Source organism: Berkeleyomyces rouxiae (assembly GCF_048999995.1).
Source record: "Berkeleyomyces rouxiae strain 22BRR77 chromosome Unknown BrBRR77_ptg000001l, whole genome shotgun sequence".
Lineage (NCBI taxonomy): Eukaryota > Fungi > Ascomycota > Sordariomycetes > Microascales > Ceratocystidaceae > Berkeleyomyces > Berkeleyomyces rouxiae.
The window spans coordinates 1,600,834-1,627,624 of NW_027396491.1; the positions used below are offsets into that span (position 1 = coordinate 1,600,834).

A 26,791-nucleotide genomic window follows, 5' to 3' on the forward strand; every position below is an offset into this window, starting at 1 on the left:
CCCCCCCCCCCGCCCCCCCCAAATCTGTCTCACTACTGCGGTAGGTTGCACAATCGCTATGCAAAAAAAACATTCAAACAAGGCATAGTTAAACACACTGAAATAAGCGACTCATGCTTCGGTACCGTGCGTGCTGGCAGAATGACAACAGACTGGCGAGACGAGCTAGGCGCGCTAGATCGCTTCAGAAACGTCCAAACAATGTGAGAGTTGCAGGAGAAACATGCCATTGGATCTCCATCTCTGGTGGTATCTGACATGTGATCAGCTCGGAGCTGCGGTCTATAACCCAGCATGAGGCATTCAAGATTGAAACAGCGGCATTTGAGGCCAGCGGAACAAAGGTTCTTTAACCCCAACCAGCCATTATCTCTGAGTAATGTTGTATGGCTTGTTCTAACTCAGATACTAGGAAGCATACGATGCCGAGTGCCAAGACCTGCCGGCCAACCCGGACACTCCTCTGATATCAGAAGACAAAGATGAGAGTCCGGCTACCACCGAAACTGGTACCCAGATAGGCTCATGGCCAAACTGCATTCCCATTGGCACTGGCATAACCTCCACTGTTTACCGTAGCGGCACCTCTGCTCTGAAAGTCATCGACTCTCCCAATCTCCCGCCGCACAACGCCCAGCGTGAAATCTACTTCCTGCGCTCCCTCTCGCCGCCGTGCATTCCGCTGCTCTCTGTCTTCCACGACAGCGACCAGCAACTTGTCCTCGAGTTCCCCTATATGCCCTGCAGTCTTGCATCTGTCCTTGCCAGCCACACCCAGCGCGGCACAGCGCTCCCGCGCCCGCTTGTGCGCGCGCTCTTCCGCGACGTGCTCTCCGGCCTGGCCGCCGTCCACGCCCACAGCATGATCCACCGCGACGTCAAGCCCTCGTCGATCCTGCTGGCGTCGCCGACGGGACCAGCCTTCCTGGCCGACTTTGGCTCGGCGTGGCAACTGGGCGTCAACGACGACGAACCGCCCAACGGAAAGATTCTGGACATTGGCACTGGCCCGTGGCGCGCCCCCGAGGCGCTCTTTGGCAACAAAAGCTACGGCAGCTCGCTGGACATGTGGGCTGTAGGCACGCTGGTTGTCGAGTGTGCGCGCAAGCCGCCGCGGACCCTGTTCACCTCGCCTGCGGCAAATGAAGACGGAAACCAGCTGGGCCTCATCTTGAGTATCTTCAAGACTCTCGGTACGCCGACGCGCGAGACTTGGCCTGAGGCTGGGTCTTTTAGAACACCGCCGTTTGACATTTACGCCGTCTTTGAAGGGCAACCCCGTGACGAAATATTTGCTGGGCTGGAAGACGATCTATGCGAAGTTGCCGAGAACCTCGTTGTCTACGAGAGCTCGCGTCGTTGGACGGCTGAAGAGGTAAGGCCCCGAGAATGTCATGGCTGCTGGGGGAAATGCTAATATACTCTTAGGTACTCAAGCATCATGCTTTTCAACAGGAATAAATCTCAACCTTAAACTCAGGCACTAAAAGAACGATTAAAAAAGACTCTGTGTGTTCACATAAGGGAGGCAATGATCAAAATCTAAATTCAATGATCGGCACGCTGTCCATATTTCAATGCTATAAGCTAAAAAAAGCCATTCATCTCTCCATCTAACCACCACTCATCAACACCTTTTTCATACCTCCCGACCACCTCTACGCGCCTGCGTGTCCGCGCCTAGATAATCAATCGGGTTTCTGCACAGAGGGCACGAGTTTTGACTGCTCGTCTGGAACCACTTGTACAAGCACGTCTTGTGAAAGAAGTTGGCGCAAGTGCCGCAGCGCTTATCGGGCATGCGCTTGTCCGCTGAGATGATGGCATAACAAATAGCACACTCAGATTGGCCCTTCATAGCCCCGACCATATTGCGCTTGAAGGCAACGAGGCCGTCAATGATGCTTCCGTTCTGGCGAGCAATGTGTTAGCATGTAGTTCCAAAAGGGAGATGAATCTCAAAACGTACCGAAAACATGATGACGCCCTGTGTCGAGCGGACCCAGCTCTGCCATTTCTTGTCGTTCACGCCCACCCGGTTGGTACCAACAACCTCGACAGTACCTATCGGGAAAGAAGGGGGAATTTTGATGGCAATGGTCGCCTCAACCTCGTCAATCTCGTAGCCAGCAGTAATCTCCTTGGTATTGCGACTAATCCGAACGTTGAGGCTTTCGTTCTCGTCATCCGTAGAACTCTGGTTTTCAGCCCATGAGCTCACATCATCCAAAAGACTTTCCACAATAAGTGGTGAGATGTACTTGCTGGTCCATTCTTCCAGCGAAACCTTAATTTGTTTGGCCCCAAAGTCGAGGTACCAGCGCCGGAAGACATCCGGCACCAACTTGAGGGATAGGAAGTAGAGATGTGTCGCAAGATGGTACATGTTCTGCATGTGGACCGTCTTAACGTTACCATCTGAACCGTATGTACGAATCAAGTCGGGCGTTATCCCCAACTTAGCCAGAGATATGCAGTGGCCATTGTTTTGGCACAAGACCCTGACAATAAACTTGAAGAAGGGGCTAAAAGCATCCATGTCCTTCAACTCATTAGTGTAGTCGGATCTTAGTGCAACTGGGACTAGTGAATACATCTCAAAAACAACCAACCAGGAGTATAGATATGACATGACCTCGCTCGACACATCAGCATCTTTTTCCTGGTTGTTTTCGAATCTAGAAGTGACGGGGTTGAAGTATAAACCCAAAGCACACTCTTCACCTACGGGTTCTGACGCAATGTTAAGGAGATCCTTGGGAAGCTCAGCCGCTGCCTGACGTTAGTATACAAACTCAACTTTTGTTTTCTATAAAAAAAGCAATGAAAACTCACATTTCTTCTCGAGGATGACATCTGCCACATATTCCTCTTGTATTTGAGGAAGTGCCCTGCGTAGAAGTTTGAGCACAGTAAGCTGAATAGCCTTGAACTCGGATAGCAGAATATCAATCAGATCGAAAACGCCCACAAGCGATTTAGTGGGAAGAAGCATCGTCTGCCTCCGAATTGCATCATCTACCATGGTGAATGCAAGAGAATATTCATGATCTTGTCTGTCTGCCTTGATCAGGTTCACAAGTGCTTGGTATCGAGCTGTTTGGCTCATTTCTAAAGCCTCTGCCAAATCTTCATTTGGCTCTGGAATAGTTTCCACATTTTCTAAAAGGGCGAGTGCGGCGTACAGTGGTACCAGCATCTCCGGGGAAATCCGTGAAGATGCATATTCCAGGAATGCTGTCACTGCCATTATAACATTCTCCCAGTGTGGTCCGTAGACAAGGGAAGACATACCTAAAAGCTTGGAGAGCACATTAAAGATGTCGGCAAGCTGGCCAGGTGAATTAAATGAAGGCTCAATACATGGAATGAGGCTCCGAATAGCAAAAACCATTCTGTTAGGCGGGATCGATATTCCTTCCGAAATCATTATGTCGATCGTGAACAGCAACACGCAAATTGTAGCGACAAAGTTGGTAGAGTCTGGTTTCATCCCTTGAATCTCGCTAAGCAACTGATTGCCAAAGCGAACAACCTTTTCAGAAGGCGGAAGACGTAGTTTCAGAGGAGACATCAATGCAACTATGGCCAGAGGGTTTTCAATCTTGGGGTTCAACAAATCCCGACTCTCCAAAAGAGAAAGAACAAATTCCCCATTGAATAGAGACTCGGCAGTTTGAAAACATACATTGACAGCCCGAGCATAGTAGTAGCCAATGGGCGTTGTGTTGATGGAAGATATCAACGTAGATGCGAATAGGGAAGCAAAGTTCCGGTCAAGGTTAGCAAGAATATTCTCAACGCATTGATTTGTTTGGGTGTAGAAGTCGTGCACTTGAGCCAAGAAGTCTGTGTATAAATCTTGGTCACTCGTGTTCATTTCATCGTTCATCATTTCTGCGGTAATGATAAGCAGGCTGAGGATTGCTATCTTTTCTTCGTCGGGAAGATTCTGGAAAAATAGAGGAATCTCAGCGTTGATCTTGACGAAGAATGAGGCGAGTCTAATGGAACATGTTCTGTGTTGGCTATCAAGAGACAGTTCAACCTCGTCGGCGGGCACCTGGTCTACGAAAAACTGAGTGCATCCGAGAGGCGAGGAAATAGCTAGCGACGGATCAATCCCGAAATGATTGAGGGTGATTTCAAGGTCCTTTAGCCAGATGGAAAAGTCGGGCATTGAAAGAGAACCATATTCATTTGCAATAGCCTCATATGATGTGTAAAGGTGTGTCAGAGTGGGGATATCGAGAGAAGTTAATTTGGCCTCGGCAAGCTCATTGCGGATAATTCCATCAGTCACTTGGCGCCTGGCTTCGGGACTAGTACTGTTCATACAGGCTATGTGCGTACCGGTAAGAGTGACAGCCAGGCTCGGTTTTGTACTTGCGCGTTCAATCATTGAAAGAAGTTTGGTGTTGACAGCAATTCCGAGATCAATGTTTCCCATGATGGTTTTCCCTTCCCGCGAAACAATCATGTTCCACATAAGAGCTAAACGTTCAAGGTCCATCAGGGCGATATCCGTGAGCTTAACAATACCTAAAATCAATGTCTCTCGAGAAGGGGTAGTCAAGCAATTGGCATCCAAGACGGCTTGGATAGAGTCTAGCTTGACAACAGCTGCTTCACATATGCATGTTTTCACCAAGAGATTTTGCAGCCCAGTGTTCTCCAAGGCAAGTTGTGTCCCTGGTGCGGAAGAAGCCAAGCTGGCTAGACTTTCAAGCACAATACTGTGTAGTTGAGGAGTAGTTATGGACGAAATTTCATCTATCCAGATATTCCACACATTAGAGTAAGAAGAAGCCATAGGGCCTTTAGATGAGCCAAGAGCTCGAAGAATGGCCAGAATGTCAGTTCGTGTTCTGGAGCGAAGAACATTTTCCATAGACGACTTGGCAATTTTGACCAAAAAGTCAATGAGATGCGGAACTTCGGAGTCCAGAATGTCGGTATTTTCAAAAGCATGGCGCAAAACTTGAGCAGCTCCAAAAGGGTTGAGATTTCTAGCATCAAGAACTTGCAGGCATTTTTGGACTACCTCAAGGCTTGTATCATCAATAGTTTTAGTTGTAGATCCATTTGAGACTTTGGCCGCAGCTTGAATAGCGCCCAAAAAGGAAAACCAGCGACGGCCTTGTACTGAAATGATTTCCTGGGACTGGACATGGTCGCGAGAAACTGCTGGCAATGAGCTAGCAATAGCAGCGCAAAGGTTTGAAGAGAGCTTTTTGAGGGTCTCTTGGAGTAAATCATGCAACTCCTGTAAGGGCGTTGACATCAAGACCACATAGATGCTATTGAGAATCTGGTAAGGCGAGCCTTCTATGCTCCAGGTAGATGACTCTCTCTTGGGACCCAGTGCATCCTCAAACACGGGCATGATGGCCTTTTGAGCTAGTTCCAGTGACTCTTGAGATTCCAAGCCAGTCATGAAGTAAGCGCCTACCTCTGCGTAGCACTTCCATGACTCTGAAGGCATCATTTTGTCCAGCCGTGTTGCCATACCTAGTCTCATGGATTCTAGAAGCTTGAGGGCGACTACAAGAGGAAAGTTTTTGAGGGGGATCTTTTGTATGAGCCCAGAAAGACTGTTCCAATATTGACGGCCACTATGTTGAGAACCCTTTTCAATGAAACGGCAAAGGCGCGATACTGGAGTCTTGCGTTCGTTGGATTTTGCAGTCCAAACTTCGGGGTATTTCTCCGTAAACCTGAGCAGAGTGTTGGCAAACGCATCAGCACTGCCGATGCTATCCGTCTTGAGACCTTCAGTCAGGAGTACACGGCGTAGGACTGACTTTTGCTCGTTGATAATCTCGGGGAACTCGTCCAATGCAAGGACAAGGGTAGTACAACAAGCTTTGGTAGTATTGGAATCATTGGAGCTGATTGACTCCCACAGTTTCTCGTTGGAAAAGTACTCTTTGTAAAGATCAAGGTGCTCAGCGCGGGATCCTGCCGGAACAAGAGCCATCAAGGCTTTCACTATAACCATCGACCCAGTTATTACTCGGTAATACTTTGCTTCAGCGTCCTCGGGTTTTGTTGAACGCTCGTCACTTAGTGAGTCCTTTGTCTCCTGCAGGCAGTCGCAGGCATAACGAAGGAGAATTGACTGGCACTTGGTTATGGCATGGGCCATTTTCTCCGGTGAGGAAATCAAAGCCTGTTGTCCCTGGCGAACTATTTGGACAACGGAGGGCGAGGAGTCAGAACGGCCTGCATACCAGGCTGGGAAGAACTTGGGCAAGTGTTTCTCTATACGCTTTCTCGTTGAATGGAGAAAACAAACCAAGAGGCCGTGTGCCAACTCTCTCACTCTCCGAGAATTGTCAATGGACATTCTGGGATATACAGCAACCTAATAGATGTTCTCGTGTTAACTACAAGACCTTAGGTGTGGTTCTGATGTGGGATATACTAACCCATGCTTCAACAATAGCATCTTCAATGCCGCCGTCGTTCTCAAAGGGATGGGCTTTGACGTAGGACGTCAGATCCTCCAAGGCCTTCACCTTGGTAGTTTCATCTTTCTTTTGAAAGGCTTTGAAGCTGACGACAACATTGGCATCTGAAATTCTGGATGTTTCCGGTGGCGGAGCTAAATAGGATAGATTGGACAGAGTCTGGGAGCTTGAAAAGGCTCCAAAGCCGGAGCTTTTGTTCCCAAATCCTGAGCGCGGGGCCATCATGAAGACCAAGCTATAGAGCAGGAGCAGGAAGTATTAGGTAGGCCAACAATGAAGATGGGGCTGTCGGCAGTCGAAGTTCGATGTTGAAAGGGGGCGGATAAAATATAATGAGCTCGGTAAGCAAGGCGATACAATACGGACTCGGTAGCCAGTGGGCTAAGCGATGCGAAGCAAGCAGATAGCAATAATAGTGCTTCAAAAAGGCTACAAGCCCAGACAAGCCGTGGCCGTGAAGGTGAAGATTGTGTAAAGAGGAGGCACGAAGCGAGGCGGCATCACAAAGACGAACTAGAGATGATATTCAAGTCAGAATAAACAAACACTGCCTGCCAACGTTTTCAGGTAATGTTGGTGATGATTCAAGCTTTTGTGGAAGCTTGCAACAAAATATCCAGAGGGAAAGTGGGATGGATGTGTAAATAGGGCCACGGTCAAAAGTGTGGCGACAACGGAAAAACGTCATCGGCAACCGTCACAACAAGTCGAGGTCACATCAGAAGCACAATTCAGTAGCTAGTTCGTTATAAATAGTTGGACAGGAAAAGAAATAGCTTTTAGCACACGAATGTTCTTCAGTGTCCACCGACGGCGTGGCCATGATGAATTCTGCGTCAATATGAGTAAACAGATAGACGGTTTCGGCGAGACTGTTATGGGACATCTTGGATTAGGGTTATCTAGACCCAATGACTCAGTCGGTGAAAAGTAGTCTGGGAATTCATGAAGCCATGAAAATCTACGACGGCGACGAAGATGGCACGCCCACAATGCCACGTGAAAAGGCGCTGGACATGTGTTTCGTTCAAATAGAAGGAATGCTTGTGAAGGTCAGCAACTGCCGAGGGAAAAGACTCGCATTTCAAGTCTACAGGGCGCACTCTCAGTAGCATCAGCAATATATAGTAAATATCACTGCCCCGCGCAAGGGTTCATATGTCTAGGACAAGTAGTATACAGCATTGTGTTTGTCTATCTTCTGTCTCATACGTCACCACTGTTCAGCTTCCCCTCTGTCTTTTCCAGGTACACCACCAGATCAGCAATCGTGCAGACCTTCATGCCGTACTTGCGCGCAAAACGAATGCAATCCTCGCCCCGCAGCATGCCGCCATTTGAGCGAAGAGCCTGGCCCTCAACCTCGGCACCGTCATCCACCACCTCGGATATAGCACCCGCCAGCTGCTTGCCTGCCAATCTGCAAAAGTCAATGGCGGCCTCGGTGTGGCCGCGGCGCTCGCGCACGCCACCCTCGCGTGCGCGCAGCGGGAACACATGGCCTGGCCGGCGTAGCGAGTTGGTCTTGGATGTGGGGTCGGCCAGCACGCGGCACACTAGAGCGCGGTCGTAGGCAGAGATGCCCGTGGTAACAGAGGCGTCGGCGGCGTCAACAGAGACGGTGTAGGCGGTGCCGCGCGGATCTTGCGTGTTCTCAACCATTTGCGGCAGGCCAAGGGCGTCGGTGCGGGAGGCAGGCAGGGGGGCGCAAATGAGACCCGAGGTATGGCGCACCATGAAGGCCATCTTCTCCGTGGTCAAATCCTCGGCCGCAATGATCAGGTCGGCTTCGTTTTCGCGTGACGGGTCATCGAGGACCACCAGGAACTCGCCATTGCCTGGAGGGTAGAGAGAGGGTCAGCATCAGTATGGTCTCCCTTGGACACAGAAACACACGGAAAGAATGGAGGGGCACTTACGGTAAGCAGCAATGCATTCTGGTATCGTATCAAAGGCGGCGGCGTCAATTGATGTAGTAGAAGGCATTTTGCGTGTGTGTGCTGTGTGGCCGAGAGGATAAGGAGTAGTAGCTTCGTTCTTGTCGATTAGTGGGGGGAGATATCTACAAAGAATATAGCTCGAAACTTGCGCCGGCTGTCAGAGGTAGGAGAAACTAGGAATGGAGAGAGAAAATAACACGCATATATACTGCAAACCAGAAGACAATCGAGTTTTGAATCAAGAAGAGAAAGACTATCGCAGCAGGCAATGCGACTCAGCTTTCGGCAGTCTAGCCAGAGTAGACCACATTATCAGAAGCCATGTGATTACGACCGCCCGGGCCAGCCTATAGTGTGCAAACACCCCCTGTAATTTTCTTCATTTAGTGGCTGACCATGAACCACATGAAGTCCGCATGCTTAGAAATGAGCCCACGACCGCTGCGGCAGCCGAGCCAAATTGAGCGCAGGGAACACGCAATTAATCACAACGTGCCGACTGAGATTCCCACAGCCGTGGAGATGTGCTGCTGTCTCAAGACTTGCTGCCATCATGATTCTGCCCCAAGCGGCCAGCCCCCCAATCCCGCGGCCGACCCCGGGCCGCTTACACTGCTATTATGTATGCTGACAAAAAGGTTATGTCAGGCCATTGGACCCGACAAGGGGTGGGCTCTAACAGCCGCGCGCGGGGTTCTCTTCCTCGGCGCCACGAACTTTGTCCTGGCACCGAGTTACACAACATGCTGGCGGATCTCCCTCAAAAATATTTGGCCTTGAACCTGATTTCCCTGCGACCGTACCAACTCATGATGGCTACCCAAAATGGAAATGCCTTTTTTGCAGCACCCATACAATTTCTCAAACCAAAGTCTCCTCCGCGGATAGTTGTACAATCCACCAGACTGGCAAACGTTTTCCATGATGTTAGGGCGAACTTCTTCTTGTTCAACCCTAAATTAACATAACCCTAGTATCCATTGTATGCCCGCCCCACTCCGTCCCAATTTCTCACCAGCTCAATGTCACAGCTTCACAAGGAAGTTCGTCATTGATAGCACAGCCTGTCCATAATTTTAACAGCTTCGAGCAACCCCAGATAGAAATGTCTCTCAGTCGATCTCCAGCCTCGCTTTTACGGCAAGCCTCCGCTGTCTCTCGACTGCTGGTTCACAGCCAACAACTTCCGGCCCGTTTCTATTCTTCCGCACCAAACCCACCATCATCTTCTACCGGCTCCTTCTCGTCCATCGACCCGTCCGAAATCTCACACTTTAACAAGCTTGCGTCATCATGGTGGGACCCTCATGGCCCTTCACGCATTCTGCACCTCATGAACCCGCTGCGCCATGACTTTATCCGCGAGTGCCAAGCTTCACAACCAGTGCCCTTCACACCAGCACCCGCATCGTTGCGATATCTCGACATTGGCTGTGGTGGCGGTATCTTTGCTGAAAGTGCAGCGCGGTTGCCAACTACTGCCCAAGTATTGGCCATAGATCCAACGCCCGAGGTCATGGCAATAGCCCAGGCGCATGCCAAGTGTGACCCTATGCTTAAAACAAAGCTCCAGTATCGCCTGGCCACCATTGAAGATCTGCCAACACCAAAAAGGCCCGAGGAGCAGTTTGATGTTGTGTCCATCTTTGAAGTCGTCGAGCATGTAGACAAGCCCGCGCCGTTTCTGGATAGAGCTGCGCCATTTGTGAAACCGGGCGGTTGGCTGGTTATGAGCACCATCGCTCGTACGTTTGTGAGCTGGTTCACCACCAATCTGATGGCGGAGGATATTTTAAAAATCGTTCCGAAGGGCACGCATGACTGGGACAAGTATCTCAATGACGACGAAATGACCGCGTACTTTTCATCCAGGGGAATCTGGGAGCCGGCGCAGATCATGGGCGTCATGTATGTCCCTGGACTAGGCTGGAAGAGATTTCCCGGCAGTGAAAAGCTGGGAAACTATTTCATTGCAGTCCGAAAAGCTGAGGATGCAGCTTAAAGTCTCTACTTCTAGATAATTAGATGGCGGCGTGCAAGTTAAAAAGGGAAGCCATGGTAGATGGTGAAGTTTCCGATCGATAGAATACAAGATAATGTAGACCCTAGTTACAATGTGCATCAACCCTAAGATCACAAACTCAGTCAACTACTTCCCATTTCAGAACCAATGCTCAACGACTAATCACCATCACAATGTCAACAAGGTTCATAGAGTCATCAAAGCCAAACCCGCCCTAATTATGAGCTTTGTTACACAGGTACATCATCTGCTTGAACTATCAACCACCAACTGTGTTCTTCCCGAATATGAGCGCTCCCCAAAAGCTTCGGCTTTACAGTGAGACGACGTTTGAGTGTCCTTCTCCACACGACTCCCCATCAACATGTCCGACGCTTGATCTCTCGGCAACGCTAGACGCCGACAACCGAAATGTATTGGTGTACCGGCCCAACGGCGAGCAGGTCTGCAAGATGCAGCAAGGCGCGCGTTTTGGCGGGTCGACAGTGACCGCCACGCGTTGGAAGCCCAACGGTGAGTCTTTGCGTTGCTTCTTCCGATGTGGTCGTGTTGCTAGCTCGCAGTGTTAACAAGCTCTCCTGTAGGCCAATTTATTGCAGTAGCTTGGAAAGATGGAGTCGTAAGGCTCATGAACTTGGAAACAAGCAAGTCGGCTCATAGTATTCAGGTCTTGCCAAAGGGATCTCAAGGCGAGATTCACTACTTGGCCTGGGCTACAGCGCGCATCCCGCTGGGACGTGAAAATGGGAGCGGAGATAAAGACGGAGGCTCTCAAAGAACCAATGAGGTTGGTGAAGCTGTTGCAAATCTCCCTCAGCACATCATGTTTCTCGAGACCGACATTTCATTACCAAAGCTCAGTCCTCTGCCCACAATAAGCGCCGGGTCAGGGTAAGCGGAACCGATCATGAGATGTGTTGATGCCGCCAAGAGGAATACTAACTCTATTCTAGAGAGGATTCACTTGTATTTACCCTCCGGTCGGGAATGGACTTCATGTTCCAACCATTTGACCTACAGGATGCAGACTCTATATCCGTCATGCTTTCCGGGCTTAGTGGCGGAGAGGTACATTTGAGTATCAACGATTCTTTACCTATCAGCAGCTTTTCCTATGCGCCAGGTGAACCACCCGGGAAGAGACAGCTCATTCACCACACCTCTCATCCGCTTGTCACGACCCACGCTCTATTCTTTAAAAACTGCGAGGACAAGGGTGAGACAATTGAGATGGTCCCCTTTGATATGCAGTTCATAGAGTCATCATCCATCAACCTGTCACTTCTATCTTCGAAGCTGACTACATTACACAAACTCCTACGATACATCAGGCAGACCACTCTTCATATCAACGTCGAGTATACCAATGCCCGTGAGCTTCCCACGAGATTCCTTAATAGCGCCAAGCAGTCACTTGAAGAGGATGAGCACGGACAACATGATATTGTAACTGCGTTCTATCATGTTACGCTGACGGGGAATGTCCCTCCCAAGATGAAAGAGTGGCTGGTAGACTCAATGGGCGATCGAGTAAGTACTACACTAAAAGTCCACCGTAGTATGGCAACATATATCTAACGCCATCCAGGGACTCAAACGATGGGCTAAGGCTGCCACGGGCGGCCTCAAGGGCATTCGGACACTGGTGCAGCAGTATTTCATTCCAGCGCTCGAGAGAATGGCCATCATCCTCAGTCGTCTCAAAGGCCTTGCCCAGTTCCACAGCGACAATGAAGACGTGGGGCTCTCTGTGCTGGAAATCGAAAATATACTCGGCATAGTCTCATGCCTGTTGCTAGTCGCGAACCGCATCATGATATTCAGCATGGAAGAGCTCGCATGCTTTAATATGTTTAACTCATGGATGGCTGTTACACTGGACAAGCTGCTCTCACCGTCAACCGCAAACGAAGTCACCGAGAAAGAAGTTTCCATTCAACACAACAAGGTTCTTCTATATATTGTCGAGTATCTCCAAGAATCGCCCATCAAGCACCACATCAATACAGATGCCGGCGATGGCGCTTTGGATCACCATCTTCTGGATAGATCAAACAAAAGCATGATCAACGTTTTCACCGACATTGTTGAAGAGACGGCTGTATCTGAAGAGCCTTCTGAAGAACACAAACCTCTCATTCATCTAGGCCATCTCGTCGGTATGCTAGATCGCTCCATTCGACGAGTCCTGGACGGCGTAGCCGCTGCTCAGAGACGGAGCGTGCGCTTTGGCGAGGTAGTGAGAATGGACTTGGGCAACGCCATTTCCAAGATGGACTCCCGCATGGCGGCCAAGAAACGTGTAAGTCTATCCCAAACTTCTACCACTCATGCTCCGTAGTAGGTCACTGTCCCAACACGTACTAACTTGATACTGTTCATAATGTCATAGAACGCCCCTGTTATCTATACCGCACTCACAACTGACAAAGACACACATAAAATCGTCTTTTACCGGACTACATTCACCGTCGTCGGCGCCATCAGCAACACCCCCAAGACGCAGACTAGCACGCTGTCTCTTGACCCCGGCCGCGTAGTCGACATGAAGTTCCTCAACGATGACGTATTGCTTGCACTAATCGATCCACAAAGTAAGTATCCTCCCTCACTACGGTGCCTTCCTCTCCCTTCTTTCCAGCCCCTGTGTTGGCTAACATGGCTCTACAGACAACGCGCCGTATGCCATCTACACTATAACCCTCGATTCTCTTGTGTGGAATCCGACGTCTTCAAGCTCATCCGACATTGATATTCCGCCGCCCCTGCTGCTTCCTGCAGACTTTGTGCCTGTGGCCATGGAAGTTTTTGACAAATCAGACATCCGCAATCAGCTGCCAGCGCGTGTATGCTTGCTGTCAAAGAACAGGCTCACTTGGAAGACCTTTGCATTGGAGATGGTGGCTTAGTGTGTAGCAGGTGGGACAATACGATCATAGAGGCATGCAGTATAAAGAATATGCAGAATGCAAAAGTGGTGTTTGCTTTAATTTATAAAGTGTGTGTGTGTGTATCGCAAATCTCTTTTTTAATAACTCGCTCTGGCTAGCCCACAGCCGCCAGAGACTACTGTTCAATCTCGACGCACCAGAACCCGCTACTACTTCCTCTTGGTGATTTCAAAGAACTGCTGTAGCCCCTTTGCCACAATCTCAACGTTCATTGTCACCAGCGGCATCTTGGCGTATGACTCTTCTTTCATAATGGCCACCAGCGCCAGGTGCTTGTCGACCTCGCGTAGCATAATAGGGCGGCTCGTATCGTGCAGCACAAGACAGCTCTCGGCGCCGCTATACGCCACCTGGTCAGCCATCTCAGGCGGCGCGCCCTCGGCCCATGCGTCACCCTCGAGTCGCTTGGCATTTTCGGGTGGTCGGGTCCACGAGCCAAAAACTTCGGAGATGTCTAGGATGACGTCAATGTAGTCGGAGCAGATTTCGTAGCTAGGCATGTCGGCTGGTGAATTGTCTGTAGCAATGTAGATCTTGGAGACAACGTCGAACAGGTAGGCTTTTTCAAAGTGGCAGGTCCGGCAGAGATCAGTCAGCATGGTCTCGAGGGTGCCCAGGCGCGGGATGAGCTTCTGGATGACTTTGCTGAAGGCTTCAAAAATGCTGTGATTGTAGATGCTGGTCATGTGGAAGTTGACGGGCGCATTTTCTACGCCCTGGTCGCTGAGTTCGTCTTGCACACGAATAGTGATATCGCGTTGGATGTCTAGGCGATAGTCGTCGGAGAGGCCATCAACCTTGTGAATGAAAACTTCAATGTTTATGTGCGGATAGGAATCTTGAAGGGCTAGAATAGTGGCATTGAGACGCTCGACAGCCTCAAGATAGTCATCTTGTGCGTCAATGACCCAGATCAGGGCACCAAGCTCGCCAAATATAGCTTCCATATCAAAGCTTGGGTTATCGATGATGTCTATTTGGCCGGGAAAATCCCAGACTTGGATGTCCATGAAGGATCTAGTGAAAGTTAGGCTGTGAAGGAAGCAGAGGCACAGCATATCAAAACAACTTACGTCATTTGATCATTTTGAATACGGGCTGTTGACTCTAGAAAAAGTGTCTCTTGGGGAGCAAGCTTATGGAAGACCACGCTGGATATAGAAGATTTGCCACTCCTATCGACTGTTAGAACCTGAATATGGACACGAGAATCAAGCTGTTCAATACCGTCTCTGGCCCATTAGAAGCAGTCTAGGCCGTCCCTTGACTGTTGCAGGCGTCTGCATTGGCGTCTCTGATTGGAGTTGTCTGTTGGAATCGCCACGCATGACTCCGGAGCGCGTTTGATTCTGGCACCGAGCAGATTAAGACGTTAGTTGATACGCAAGTGAAGATAGAGCCCGTGTGGTAGCCATCCTAGCTACCTCTTAATTCTTCTTATACGGCGCAAAAGCAATGAGGCAACTTAACAGTAGCATCATCTGCAGATGCGCATGGGATGGAGCGAGGTCGACGGGCGAGCAAAAAGCATGGGCAGCCATCCCATCCAGACTACAGCTGCTACCTGTTGATAGAGCCGAGATATGTATAAACATGCAGACGTTGAGCAAGCTGGCAGACCTACCTCCATGGTGTAAAGACACTCTTTGTGTCAATAGTTACTGACTAATGCAACTGAAGACGGCAGACTAGCTCTCACAAACAGCGATGTGGCTAACAAGTCTCAGACGACAGCTCTGCCGTTGAGTTATGGCTCGGCTGTTTCACAGCAGCTTTTCCAAGGGCTGGTGGCGCTGCGTGCCGGAACTCGGATGCAAGATGCAAGCTCCTGGCCTGCGATGTGCTGAAATCGCTGCTTTGTAAGGCGCCTAACAAGCCCAGTCTCAATAGACGAGCCACAAGCCAAGCCACGATGAGTGGGAGAATGGATTGATGGATGGCGAGGCGGCGATACGATATTGCTGGATCGCGCAGTTCAGAACAGGCAGGGAATTGATGAGTTGCAGAATTGTCGCTGCAGGAAAAGCGTGGATGCTGCTCGTGATCAGCGAAATGAAAAACAAAAGTCAACGGTTGCCCTCCAAAGACAAACGTTGTAGGCGAGGCTATTGCCATGCTTGCTTGCCTATGGCCAAGGTCAAGCCTGCCAGCCTAACTCCAGTCCAGTGGCCCCCGCCTCTGATTTGTGCTGACTTGTGCTGATTTCTAGGCTTTGGCTCCACTATTGCACTGTTGCTCAGGCCTAATCCAATACCATCCACGGCTCTGCAATCCTCAGCGACAAAGATAGGGCTTTGTGACCTCTTGCCCGTATACCCTAGGTAGACCCTAATGGACGACGACAATGTTCAACGACATCTACTTAACTAGCTATCAAATAGCTTACTACACGACTTCTACCTAAACCCACCGATCTCGCCATTTGTATATACTGCAGACCAAGGGCTTTAACAATGTAATAGATGTCCTGTTTGATCCGCTCCAGAAGTTCCCTTATCTCACCACATCCTCTGTCAGCGTTCTCCGTATATCGGCAGGCAATAGATACCCATCACTGGAATCTAGACTTGCCCATGGCTGAATCATGATATGTATGTGTCCACGGAGATATAATGTATACATCTATAATTTGTACACAGCTACTACATAGATATTTACACATTCATCGGCTAGATGCCTGCTGATCAAGGCCACCACGCTTCGTATACCAAGATATCCTTGTATGTATGTACACGTTCATGTGATATCTGACGACAGTCTAAGTATGTAATGTGTGTATAATTATACATGTACATGTCTATACAGCTTGCAGTGCAGACTAGTTAGCTGCCTTGCTTCCATGACATGCTATGTTGCCTAGATGTCGAAACATGCCACCTAGGCGCCGCCGCGTTCCTCTTCCCAGATAACTACTCGTATGCCAACAAGGCAAGTGATTTTATTTTGTCATGGCGCCAGTACACAAGGCCATATGACACACCACGACTGGCTGTTATCACGACAACCTGGTTGGACAACCCGGATAGCTCTACAGACAAAACCCTAGCCTTGCACGCCTCTCTCATTCTTACAAGAATAAACCTGGTGTTGCATTCAACTGAGACATCCCGTAAAATAATAGGACGTCCTGAATCACAAGCCCTTCCCCTACCAGGCTTGAGACATGTGGACGGACACATCTACACCCACATGCAAAGCAGTCGTCATAGTTAAATTGGTCGACCAGTGTGATAAGAAGAAGTGTCGATTCATGCCAGTTCACAAGTGTTATTGTTGGAGGACAGGGATAGGCCAAGTCTTATCATCGGACCCTCCTCCCCATGACCCCTTCCTTGATACCAGTGCTCTCCAGATACACACACGTACTAGAACAAACGAGGAGAGATGAGATTGTGTTATCTCAGACATTGTCGTCTCATGTAATCTCATATCATGTCAAATGTATAAGCCGCCAACTCTGGGTAAGGTGAGAGAATCTGTGAGGCAACACGGCGACTGCAAGCCATTGTATGTCTAGTTATAACTAACTGTGTTTAGTCCGGCCGAGTCAGCCGGGTTTGGTTGTTGTCGCAATCGCAATGCTTCCATGTTATGTACATACATACATATGTATAGTTACATGGAGGGATAACGTGACAGGGATGAGAACACCCCGGCTGTATGCATTGAATAATGATGCAAAGCCGCGATTCTCATCGGGAGCACTAGGCTGATAAGGCTTTATAGTGTTTAATACCGAAGCCGCTCTAACAACCAACATATCCCGCCCGGTTAGCTCAATCGGTAGAGCGTGAGACTCTTAATCTCAAGGTTGCGGGTTCGACCCCCGCATTGGGCTCAAATCCCAGTGCTCCAGATCATCTGGATTCCATCGAACCTCCTGGCTGGACGGCATGTCGCTCTCCTGGGCCCGCCACTATTTCCGCTCCCGTCTCGACTCTGCTTTCCGCGCCTGGTGGGCAGAGGAGGGACGCGCCATCAGACCCCATCTGCACCGCCCAGTTGAACCCCCCAAGAAGGCTTGGTCAAGTCTCCTTGACGAGACCGATCGCAAGCTCGCCCGCGCAGTGCTGACTGCTCTGTCCGGCCATGGCGACTTTGCGGCCTACCATCGCCGCTTCGAACATGTGGACGCCGTGCTCTCCTGCCCCCTTTGCGGATCGGAGACCGCCCCAGAACATGTTTGGGTCTGCCCCCGGAACCCACAGCGGGTGTCCCGCAGCTTCTTCCAGAAGTTGATAGGCACCAAGCGCGGGGCCACCTGGCTGGCCGCCAAGGCAGCTAAAGCACCCACTGTGCTGCTCGCCCACCGCCGTGCGAGGACTGAGGTGCACCCACAGGCCGCCGACCCTCCCGCTCGCTCCCCGTCGAGCCTACCACCGCCCGCCCCTCCACCTCCCAGTGCGGGGGCTCCCCCGGGCCTCTCGGCTTAGCGCGCGCGCTGCCACTCTCGTCTGTTTGCTCGTTCTCCCTTTCTCTCTCTACTTCTTGTCTTTCCTTTGTTACTTTTCTTTTGTCATGTTCTATCTTTCTTTTGGGTTTGGTCTTCTACAGGGTAAAGGCCGAGGCTTGGGGTCTTGTTTGGGGCCTTACAAGCGAAGGACAGCCATTGCGCTGGGCGGTCGGGGGACCCTCCGTCATTATACTTCGTGCTGTGGGGATTTTCTGTATGCATGATTCTGGGTTTTTGGTTCTTTAGCTTCTGTATGTATTTCTTGGTACTAGTTTTAGTCCCCTGTCGTATGTCGAGAATACCTCGCGAGTAGACAGGTAAAATAAAGACAATCAAATCAAATCAAATCAAACCATCGAACCTCCCTCCGGGGCTTTTTTGATTTTCTTTTTGCTTGTGTTGAAGTGAAGACCAGGTTGTTGCTGGTGATAATTGAAAACCGCCCAAAAAAGTAAGGTGACGTTTGCTCGTAAGCGAGGACCAACCCTGCTCGTTACATGCACGCTAGGTTCATATTAGAGCTCAAGGGAGCAAAAAATCGACATCACAACGGGTAAAAAGGACAAAAATTGCGGAGAAGGGGGAGCTGACATGCTGATAGTGCCTGGATTTTGGTGGTATTGGAGACTCTCGGCTGCGACTTTTTGACTTGATTGATGGAGGAAAGTGGAGTGATGGCGGTCTTGCTCCCGACCATTTGTATGCTATTGCTATGCATGGCTTGAAGTTGAGCGTCGTCTTGAGGATGAGGTTGAGGCTCGTGGGTGCCTGGACTCAGAAGCCGAAGTTGGGCCGGCTCCCCATCACACGGATACTTTCTTTTTGTCAGCGTCGCAGAAGAAAAAAGCCCCAGCCAGGAGAGAAAGACACAGACAGGCAGATAAAGGGAGTTGCTCGCTACGTGGGGAAGGACTTTAGTGTGTCTTGGAATTACCTGCTTCTTTGGCTTGGATAAGATCACAAGGGACAGACAGGTTCTCGAAGTCTTCCCCACTACCATTACCACTACCACTACCATTGACTACTGACCACCCACCCACTCCCGTAATGGTGTCGGCGCACGTCCCCGAAGAAGTCGCACTTCAGTTGCGCATTACTGTGACACTGGATGGCGCACCTGTATTGGAGGAGTTGCTGTAGGCTTAGTTGTGGATTCTATCACCCTTCACATGTAGAGACAAGTTAAGTACTCATGTATATATCGCCAGGCATTTCTGCGTGTTTCCTAGATCTGCATGTACGCCAAGCTCGTTTGATGTGACTTGGAGATAAGAGAACAAGTTCTTGTACTTTCTCTCCGGGCCGCATTCAGGAGAAGAGAATAGAGGCAAAAACTCACCCCGCAGGCGCAGACGAGTGGTGCATCTGCCGCGCACATTTTGGATGGGGTGTACATACAAGAACAATACAGCTCTGTATTGTACGTACATATATACGCGCGCTTCTTGCTTCTTGAGTATGCAGGAGCAGGGGCTTTTGGAGATGGGATGCCAGAATGGAGAGAGTAAGGCCACTACACAAGAGGTGGCGTGCATTGTGCCAGTAGTATACAGTCAAGGTATGATTGTTGAGGTTCGTGTGTGTCTTTCCTTGCCCAAGACACATGCGACGATGGGGGAGACTGGAACATTGCGCGTGTGTAATACGGCAAACTACATGACCCCACGTAGTAGTTAGTTATGAGATGGGCATGCTCGAGGAAAGCCCTTGAATTCTGGCCGCTAGCTTGTCAAGAACCAAGATACTTGTGTCTTTAGGAGAAGAGGCACTGCTACTAACCGCCTGCAATTATCCTTAATCTTGATCAATCGTACCATGGACTGTTCACGTGTTCTTATTCCATCATATACTGACGTGTAGTAGTTGATATCAGAGCCCAGCTAAAGACCCTTGGGATTACTAGACGTCCTTGCTTGTTACTCCAATGAACAGACGGGTTGGGGTTGGTGAAACATGACAGCAAAGTTTAGTTGGGACAGGCTAGGTCACGAAAGGTTTGGGGTTTGGGGCTCTCGTGAACTGTTCAGTTTCTGTTGCTATTGCTGTTTGTTTCCTCATTTCCCCAATGCGAAGATTGGAGTCACCATGTCGTCAGTTCCGTTGGGGTTTACCAGTAGATAGTGCCTGGCGAAGATCAAGCGCATAAAAGTTACAGAGAGAAACGTGGAAGATACGTTTGACTTGGACTTGGTCACAAGGCCACACAGAGACACTAGGGAGACTGAGCCACGAAGGAGATTGAAAATTAATGCTGCCATGCGTGGAATGGCATTTGTTTCTTGTAGTGAGTGAGTGCACTGACATCAAACAAGGCGGAAACAAGAGAGAAGGGGTTTCGCTTGTATGCACATATATGATGCTGGTTGGAGATGTAAAAGCCTGGCGACGCATAGCCTCGTAATTTGGATGCAACAAACTAATGTGAGCAAAACTTGCAGAGAAGAAAAAAAAACACTGGCACAGCCTCTAGCACGCCCGTGTCTTGAACTAAAAAAAGCCATCGTAGCCTTGAAGTCCGCCGGAGAAAAAGGAAAGAAAAAAAAGTATAAGAAGCTTGGATGCTTACAGTTGTAGAAATCCGACCATGGCGTTGTACCAAGTCCCGAAACTCCGGCTGGTTTTCCTTCCCGGTAGGCCCGTGAAGTCCGGCCGAAAACTGGCCTAAAAGGGTACCTAGCAGCTGTTGTTGGCTTGGTCTTTTTGCTATTCCGGATCAAATCCACCGGGTCATCAAGGAAACACCCGTTTTGAGTCTTTTTTTTTTCTTTGCTTGCTCTGACGTTCATGTTGTAGTTTACATACATATGTATGTACATATGTAGGTTACTGCGGACTCCAACATTCAATCCCAACGTTTGAGACAAACATTTGGAGATGCGCCAGCACAAGAACTACACACAAGTGTAGGTTGTAAGTTGGGGTCTTGGGGTGCCGCCTCTGCACTATCTGCAGACATCATCTTCTGCCGTTGGGCTGTTGAGTGCTGTGTCTCGGGCCCCCACATGCTCTGTTCTCCAACAGCAGCCAGTATATCTGTGCAGCTGGTGTTATTGTGTTGTCACTGCCACCCACACCCACTGAAGCATAGACCCTGGCCAGCTTTGGCTTCAACCCCACATTTTGGCTGCGGCTTTCAGGGATAGGCTTCATGGGCTGTCTTTGCAGCCGACTGGGCTGGGCTTAGCTAATGGTCAGAGCGGGAGCCTTGCTGGGTTGTGTAGGGCAAGAAAAGACCCAACGTGGAAAAATTGCGATTTTTCGCCCGTGCTCGTGCTCGCTCTCGCTGTTAAGGACTGGCTGGCTAGACCTTTGGATCTTTGGATGTATGCGTGATGTTGGTTAGGTAATGAGCAAGTTTTAGCTTCAAGGGAACTAGGGTACGAGGGTACTAAGGAACATACATATGTAAGAACGTCCGCCTGGGCATGCATCAGCCTGCCTGTGCTTGCATGCATGCACACACACGTGTTTGGTCGGCTTATGTAAGCGGACCCGCCACGACTCGGACAACCGAAGATCTTCTAGACCGCCGCCTCCAGCTCCCGTACTTGCAAAGCAGCAACGGCCTATAGCCGGCGGATCTGTTTGACCCCCCTTTCCCCTCAAGTGCACGTGTATCGTACACGCACGTAGGCTTCCTTTGTGCGGGCTCTGTTGTGTGTTACGGTGGCTGTTTTTAGTGCCCGAAGCTGACTGGCCTGGACTGGGGCGGGTGCTGATGTGTTCCGGGTGTCCGGTCTCCGCTTCCCGACTTCTGCTGCAATACAGAGATCGGACTAGATGCCGCGCCGTGTGCGTTCTACTGGCTTTGCCATTGGCTGCTTAGTCACGAATGTAGCATATACTTGTACATCATACGTGCGTGCGTATGTGACTGGAGTTATATGTGTACTTGTACAGATAAATGTCTAGATACAATCTCAGCCCCTGTATACACGCTATACACAGCATCTTAATAGGGCTTAGTTTTCCCCGCTCGACTCGTATGTCGATGCATGAAGTGTCTTGTCTACCTGACCTGAGAAGTAGCTCTGTGGCTGGCTTCTTGTTTGCGCGCCAGCTATGTCGCTGTCTGGGTTGGACTACATGTGTACATACTTGTATGCATTGTATTTGCCCTGGCTGCAAGTGCGAGTCTATTCGTATGCCGTGATGCCATATTGTACATGAGCGAGTGAGTTAAGAGTTGAGCTGTGTCGCTTACGTGCCAAAATGAAATTTGGTACCAGGGTAGAGCGGTGTCGATGATATGCCACGACAAGTATACTGCCGGCCACGTGTGGAGCTTGGGTTCTATATTGGTGGGTGGCCTTTTTGGGTGGTCTTGTACCCAGCATTAGCATAGCATGCCAGCACCTTCAATGTGCACTCACCGCCTAACTAGGCATCACGACATATTTGCACATGCTGTGACAGAATCAACACCATTTGCGGCCTTAACATGTGCGAGTAACTAGCTTACCTGCACATGCTTGGAGCCTCACGCTGACAGCAGATTTTTCTCGCGGCTGCCTGCCCTACCATTGTAGATTGTAGGGCTACTACGGCATGTCTCGAACATGAAATTTAGTCAGCCAGTTCTCCGTTCAATGTACGTACTTGTACAACTTCTTTTTGTCTGTCACTCTATGTGGGTGCTGACCTGACAGATATTCCATGTAAGCTCAAGCTCGGAATGCTGCGCCATAACTATATACCGGCACATCATACATACAAGCACAATATAGTATCAACCTCAATTGAGGCTACAAGGTTGTTCTGCCGCAACGCAACCACACACAACCCGGATGGCCGCCCGCTACAGCAGGAACCTTCAGGTACGTTTTTGCTGGTCTGACCCAAGAGGTACTTGTGACGCTCGTTTTTCTTCAGACAATTCATCACAAGAACCCGTATGGCAGACAGGCCAGGCCGGCGTCCAAATCCCCGTCCTGGAGAGTGCCACATGCTGCTGTGGCTGTCTCCGTCGTGAAACCAACACGAGTATCAATGGCATCATTGAGCCCTTGCTATGAGCTACTTTCATGTCTTGCTGCATGTTTGTGGTGTGCTGTAAACATAAACCAATCCGAATCGCACGCCATCATCGTGGCCTCGAGACAGGCCAGGTTGGAAGACGAAAATCACACCCGCTAAATTAGCACTGGTCTGAAACTTGCGCCTGGCCGAACATTGTGCAGCATAGGGGGCGGAGCGTTGGGAGAATCTTTCAGGCGTGCAGCAGCCTGTAAGAGCCCGAGAACAGCGCCCGTTGGCCCCTATTAATTAGTTGTATATATAGGGCACAGAGCCTGCCTCTGAGTTCTCAGCAGGCCCCTAGCACACTTGCCCTCTTCTGTCACGCCTGTTCCCGTTTTATTGCGGAGAGGATGGATGCGCTGCAAAAAGCGGGGCAGCTTGCATCTTCGTCCCGTTGTTTGTTTTCCCGGTTCACTCCTTTGGTTTCAGTTCACCCCCCACCTCTCGCCCTCGCCCCTCCACTCACTAACCTGACAGACTCCGCTTTTTTCTTTGCCTTGGCTCTTGCCTAGTCGTCTTTTTGTACCCTGACCTGGCCTATCGTGACTCTTTCTTCCCTAAAGTCACTCACTTGGCCAATGCCAACATGCGCGCCTCTACTGGTACCCGCATACATAAAAGGGCGAGCCGATCTCGGAGAGCACCTCTCTGATACAAAGTATCCCTTTGCAAAACCGAAGCCATGTGACACCACAGCAATCGTGTCTGCTCATATACAGACAGGCCCAAGTAGAAAGGCTGAGGGCATAGCAATTGCCCCAAGAGAACAGACGCTGAATAGAGCACGGAGCGACTCAGAGGCCTTGGCGGGCGCGGGGAGAGGGGTGGCTTTTGGTTGGTTATCTGCTAGATCCACACCCACGCCACATCCCTGGCTGAAAAACTGGCTTTCCTACCGAGTCCCATGGAGGCAGAAAGAAAAGAAAAGACTGACTGAAGGGTTCTATGTAGTTGAGCTTGGAAACCGAGATGCGGTTTGAATTAGCATGGTCCGATATGTTGCTGAATGGCGTCAAGTAGAAATTTCTTCGTATCAGACCAGAATCGCCAAGTCGGGGGAGAATCTCGAAAGAAAAAGAGCATGAACGAAGAGAAAAAAAAAAGAAAAACCACAGAACAAATATCGAAACTGCTGTTGTGGTACAAGAGTTTTTGTGCAGAAACAGTGGCAAAGACGTGTACCTTGAGTGGGGCCTCTTCCCTGTTCTCTCCCTTTGCCATTTCTCGGTTGCCGTTGTTTGGTTCTTGCAACTTTTGTGCAGCAAGTGGCGCCTGTTTCCTCATCTCACGCCATTTATTGCGTTTGTTTTGTTCTCGAATGTGCAAGAGCAGTTGGAGTTTTGTGAATCGGCAGCATCATCCGTGACGGGGAGAGAGAGGCGTTCTTTCTTTCCCGTCCAAAAAAAAGCCAAGTCAAGGTACGTACCGCCAGAAGGGTGCTGTGCTTTTTTTTTTTCCTTCTTGTTTTTTTATATGTACATACATCCTCCTCTGACTCAAGGGGTCTCTCCCCCCCCCCCCCAACTACTACAACTGGTAGTTGCTTTGGCTGCCCATCCTGCCTCAACTCTGCTGGCGCGGGCTTCCATCGTCTTCTGTCGCCTAGAAAAGTACGTGCAAGTGCACCCAAGTAAACCGGCCAGAGAATCCATCCGCCATCGCTATCAATCAGTCGAGTCGCTTAACGCCGCCCCTAAACCACACGACCAGCACCAGCGCCCGCTGCGACCAACGTCGTGGGTCTGTACGCAACGTCCTTATCTGCTGTGCTTGTCAACGTGAAGCCTTTTTTCCAGGCTTGGTTCTGTATCCAAGGACGCCAGTCTAGCCTCCATACCCTGCTCGTCGGTGGATAGTGATGTATATAGTCATAGTCATAGTCGTGGTTATATTATATTCTTATGTGCCTGCTCGGCTCGACTTATCTTTCAGTCTATCGACCCTGACTGGCTGCCCTTCCCCACTATTCTCCCTTGTTGTTTGCACAAAACAAGTAACTACTTACTTGTGTAGCGTACATCCACACCTCCCGACCAGCCCATCTCTCCCCCAACACACCCCCCCTCAAACCAAACTGACAGACAGACACCTGATCAGCACCTTCTCGCTTTGTTTAAAACCACCAAACAACCCTCTTGGCTCTTGCATCTTGTTCGCGTCTATGTATGTACAAGTACAAGTAACTACTCTACTCCTGCTCGACATACTATCTAAAAAAGTATATATATAACCATATACCTTCACCTCCTCCTTTTCTCAATTCTGTTTCCCCCGTCTGTCATCTTTCTCTTCCTGCCCGTGATACATCACACACATACACCGCACCCACGCCGAGGAAACCCAAAACCCCATAGCAGCTACAACTAGTTAGCTGCTTTCCGCTCCGGCTCCACTTCTATCTGTGCTCTTTGCTCTTTGCTCTCCTCGCTCGCTTGCACGCTTGCTTCTCCTAGTCTTGATCTCCCTCTCCCTGCCTGCATTCGCCACCGACCTGTCGCATTGTGTCTTCCTCTCTCGTCTCTTTGCACGACTCAAAGCTCCTTGTCTCCATACCACCTGCATTTGTGATCCGGTCTGCTCATCCCGGTTCCGAAGTGCCAACCAAACGAAAACCAGCCAGACAAAAAAAACTTTTCGTCTGTCTGCATTGACCAACACCCGCAAACTCTGCGCCACGGCCTTAATAGCTGAGACCGCCTACTTGTGCATAATAACAGCATTAAACCTCACTTGACTTACACATAAAGCTCGGGCCCGTTGCAAAAGAGGCTTGGCTGCTTGAAATCAACACCATCCGCGCGATACCCGTTTGAGCTTAAGAGTCATTCTGCCCTTTTCACACCATATCCACTTAAACTTATAAGATAGCCCGCGGATCCTCTCCCCGACTTTCTGCCTCTCCCCAAACTCCTTGTCCTTCATTGCAATCTCACCTCACTTTCACAATGCCTCACCACGTCTACAGAAGATCAGGCCAAACGTCCTCTACGGATGTGCGCCGCGTCCCCTCCGAGATCACCATGACTCCCAAGCACCGCAAGTCCAGCTCCAAGGACATCCGCAAGCTGGGCAAAGGCCTCCGAGAACGGGAACGTCAAATATACGACGATGAGTGGAACTCCAACGAGCACGAAAGCTTTCCTCAGTTCTGGTATGTTTTGCCTCTTGTCTAGTCCACCACCCATCGCCTGTCTCGCACATGTGCTAATTCTGGTTCTCTTCGTCTAGCATGACCTGTGAAAAGCAGTTCTTTGACGCCAACGAACGCCAACTCTATTGCTCTGAGCAGTGCCAGGAAAGCGACGAAACCTCCAGTGGTACCCACATGCCCATGGAATTCAGCCGATCTTTCCGCTCCCAGTCTTATATGCCTGCTGTAGAAGACCGCAACCGCGACATTATCCCTCGCGCCTCTCCTTCAAGACCCACCTCGACCTATCTCTCTGCATCGCCCCCAATCTCTCCCCAAATTGCCGACTACCAACAACAACACTCATCAGCCCTTTCGGCTTTGAAATCCCTTTCTCTGCATCCCCCTAGCCCGCACTCTCCTAACGAGTCTGCCGGTGGTTTCTGGCCCTTTGGATCCCGCAGCAATGTGACGAGCCCCAGCACTTCTCTACACCGTGGGACCCACTCGGGCTTCCTCTCAAGTACCTACGATACCGGCGCTATCGGCGGCCAATACAGCAGTTACAACTACTACAACACTTCGGCATCCGTGGGCGGAGCAGAACGCCCCCTTCCTCCTCGCCACAGCTACCGCCCCAAGAGCATTGAGCTCGTCACCCCCATGCTCACCAGATAAAAAAAAACTAAAAAGACTGATACCTCCCTATCTGTTCTTGTCTCACAAGAAGAACAGGACATCCCCACTCTAAAAGCACGGATTCAACAGAACGAAACCCACACAACTCACGTTTCTATTTTTA

The 26,791-nt window shown here is 50.0% G+C and overlaps 8 protein-coding genes across 8 annotated transcripts; 5 read left to right on the forward strand and 3 right to left on the reverse strand.

Annotated features, from left to right (window-relative positions):
* Positions 1 to 141: 141 nt before the first annotated feature.
* On the forward strand, positions 142 to 1,461 carry BROUX77_000472 (uncharacterized protein; the record flags this gene model as incomplete). Its single annotated transcript, XM_073749511.1, has 4 exons — positions 142 to 203; positions 269 to 344; positions 413 to 1,375; positions 1,429 to 1,461. The coding sequence occupies 4 exons, from the start codon at positions 142 to 144 to the stop codon at positions 1,459 to 1,461; spliced, it is 1,134 nt and encodes a 377-aa protein (XP_073608709.1).
* A 178-nt stretch (positions 1,462 to 1,639) lies between these two features.
* BROUX77_000473 (uncharacterized protein) lies at positions 1,640 to 6,695 on the reverse strand (the record flags this gene model as incomplete). The annotated part of the gene is made up of 4 exons (XM_073749522.1): positions 1,640 to 1,912; positions 1,970 to 2,772; positions 2,836 to 6,367; positions 6,432 to 6,695. The coding sequence occupies 4 exons, from the start codon at positions 6,693 to 6,695 to the stop codon at positions 1,640 to 1,642; spliced, it is 4,872 nt and encodes a 1,623-aa protein (XP_073608710.1).
* A 984-nt stretch (positions 6,696 to 7,679) lies between these two features.
* On the reverse strand, positions 7,680 to 8,459 carry BROUX77_000474 (uncharacterized protein; the record flags this gene model as incomplete). Its single annotated transcript, XM_073749533.1, has 2 exons — positions 7,680 to 8,311; positions 8,393 to 8,459. 2 exons carry the CDS (start codon positions 8,457 to 8,459, stop codon positions 7,680 to 7,682), a joined length of 699 nt encoding a protein of 232 aa, XP_073608711.1.
* Positions 8,460 to 9,518: 1,059 nt separating this feature from the next.
* BROUX77_000475 (uncharacterized protein) lies at positions 9,519 to 10,415 on the forward strand (the record flags this gene model as incomplete). Its single annotated transcript, XM_073749544.1, has 1 exon — positions 9,519 to 10,415. The coding sequence occupies one exon, from the start codon at positions 9,519 to 9,521 to the stop codon at positions 10,413 to 10,415; it is 897 nt and encodes a 298-aa protein (XP_073608712.1).
* Positions 10,416 to 10,723: 308 nt separating this feature from the next.
* Positions 10,724 to 13,345, forward strand: BROUX77_000476 (uncharacterized protein; the record flags this gene model as incomplete). The annotated part of the gene is made up of 6 exons (XM_073749555.1): positions 10,724 to 10,949; positions 11,021 to 11,327; positions 11,390 to 11,966; positions 12,025 to 12,738; positions 12,829 to 13,030; positions 13,107 to 13,345. 6 exons carry the CDS (start codon positions 10,724 to 10,726, stop codon positions 13,343 to 13,345), a joined length of 2,265 nt encoding a protein of 754 aa, XP_073608713.1.
* A 191-nt stretch (positions 13,346 to 13,536) lies between these two features.
* Positions 13,537 to 15,017, reverse strand: BROUX77_000477 (uncharacterized protein; the record flags this gene model as incomplete). The annotated part of the gene is made up of 4 exons (XM_073749566.1): positions 13,537 to 14,404; positions 14,461 to 14,562; positions 14,615 to 14,736; positions 15,012 to 15,017. The coding sequence occupies 4 exons, from the start codon at positions 15,015 to 15,017 to the stop codon at positions 13,537 to 13,539; spliced, it is 1,098 nt and encodes a 365-aa protein (XP_073608714.1).
* Positions 15,018 to 17,280: 2,263 nt separating this feature from the next.
* BROUX77_000478 (uncharacterized protein) lies at positions 17,281 to 17,820 on the forward strand (the record flags this gene model as incomplete). Its single annotated transcript, XM_073749577.1, has 1 exon — positions 17,281 to 17,820. The coding sequence occupies one exon, from the start codon at positions 17,281 to 17,283 to the stop codon at positions 17,818 to 17,820; it is 540 nt and encodes a 179-aa protein (XP_073608715.1).
* A 7,984-nt stretch (positions 17,821 to 25,804) lies between these two features.
* Positions 25,805 to 26,667, forward strand: BROUX77_000479 (uncharacterized protein; the record flags this gene model as incomplete). Its single annotated transcript, XM_073749588.1, has 2 exons — positions 25,805 to 26,010; positions 26,088 to 26,667. The coding sequence occupies 2 exons, from the start codon at positions 25,805 to 25,807 to the stop codon at positions 26,665 to 26,667; spliced, it is 786 nt and encodes a 261-aa protein (XP_073608716.1).
* Between the last annotated feature and the right edge of the window lie 124 nt (positions 26,668 to 26,791).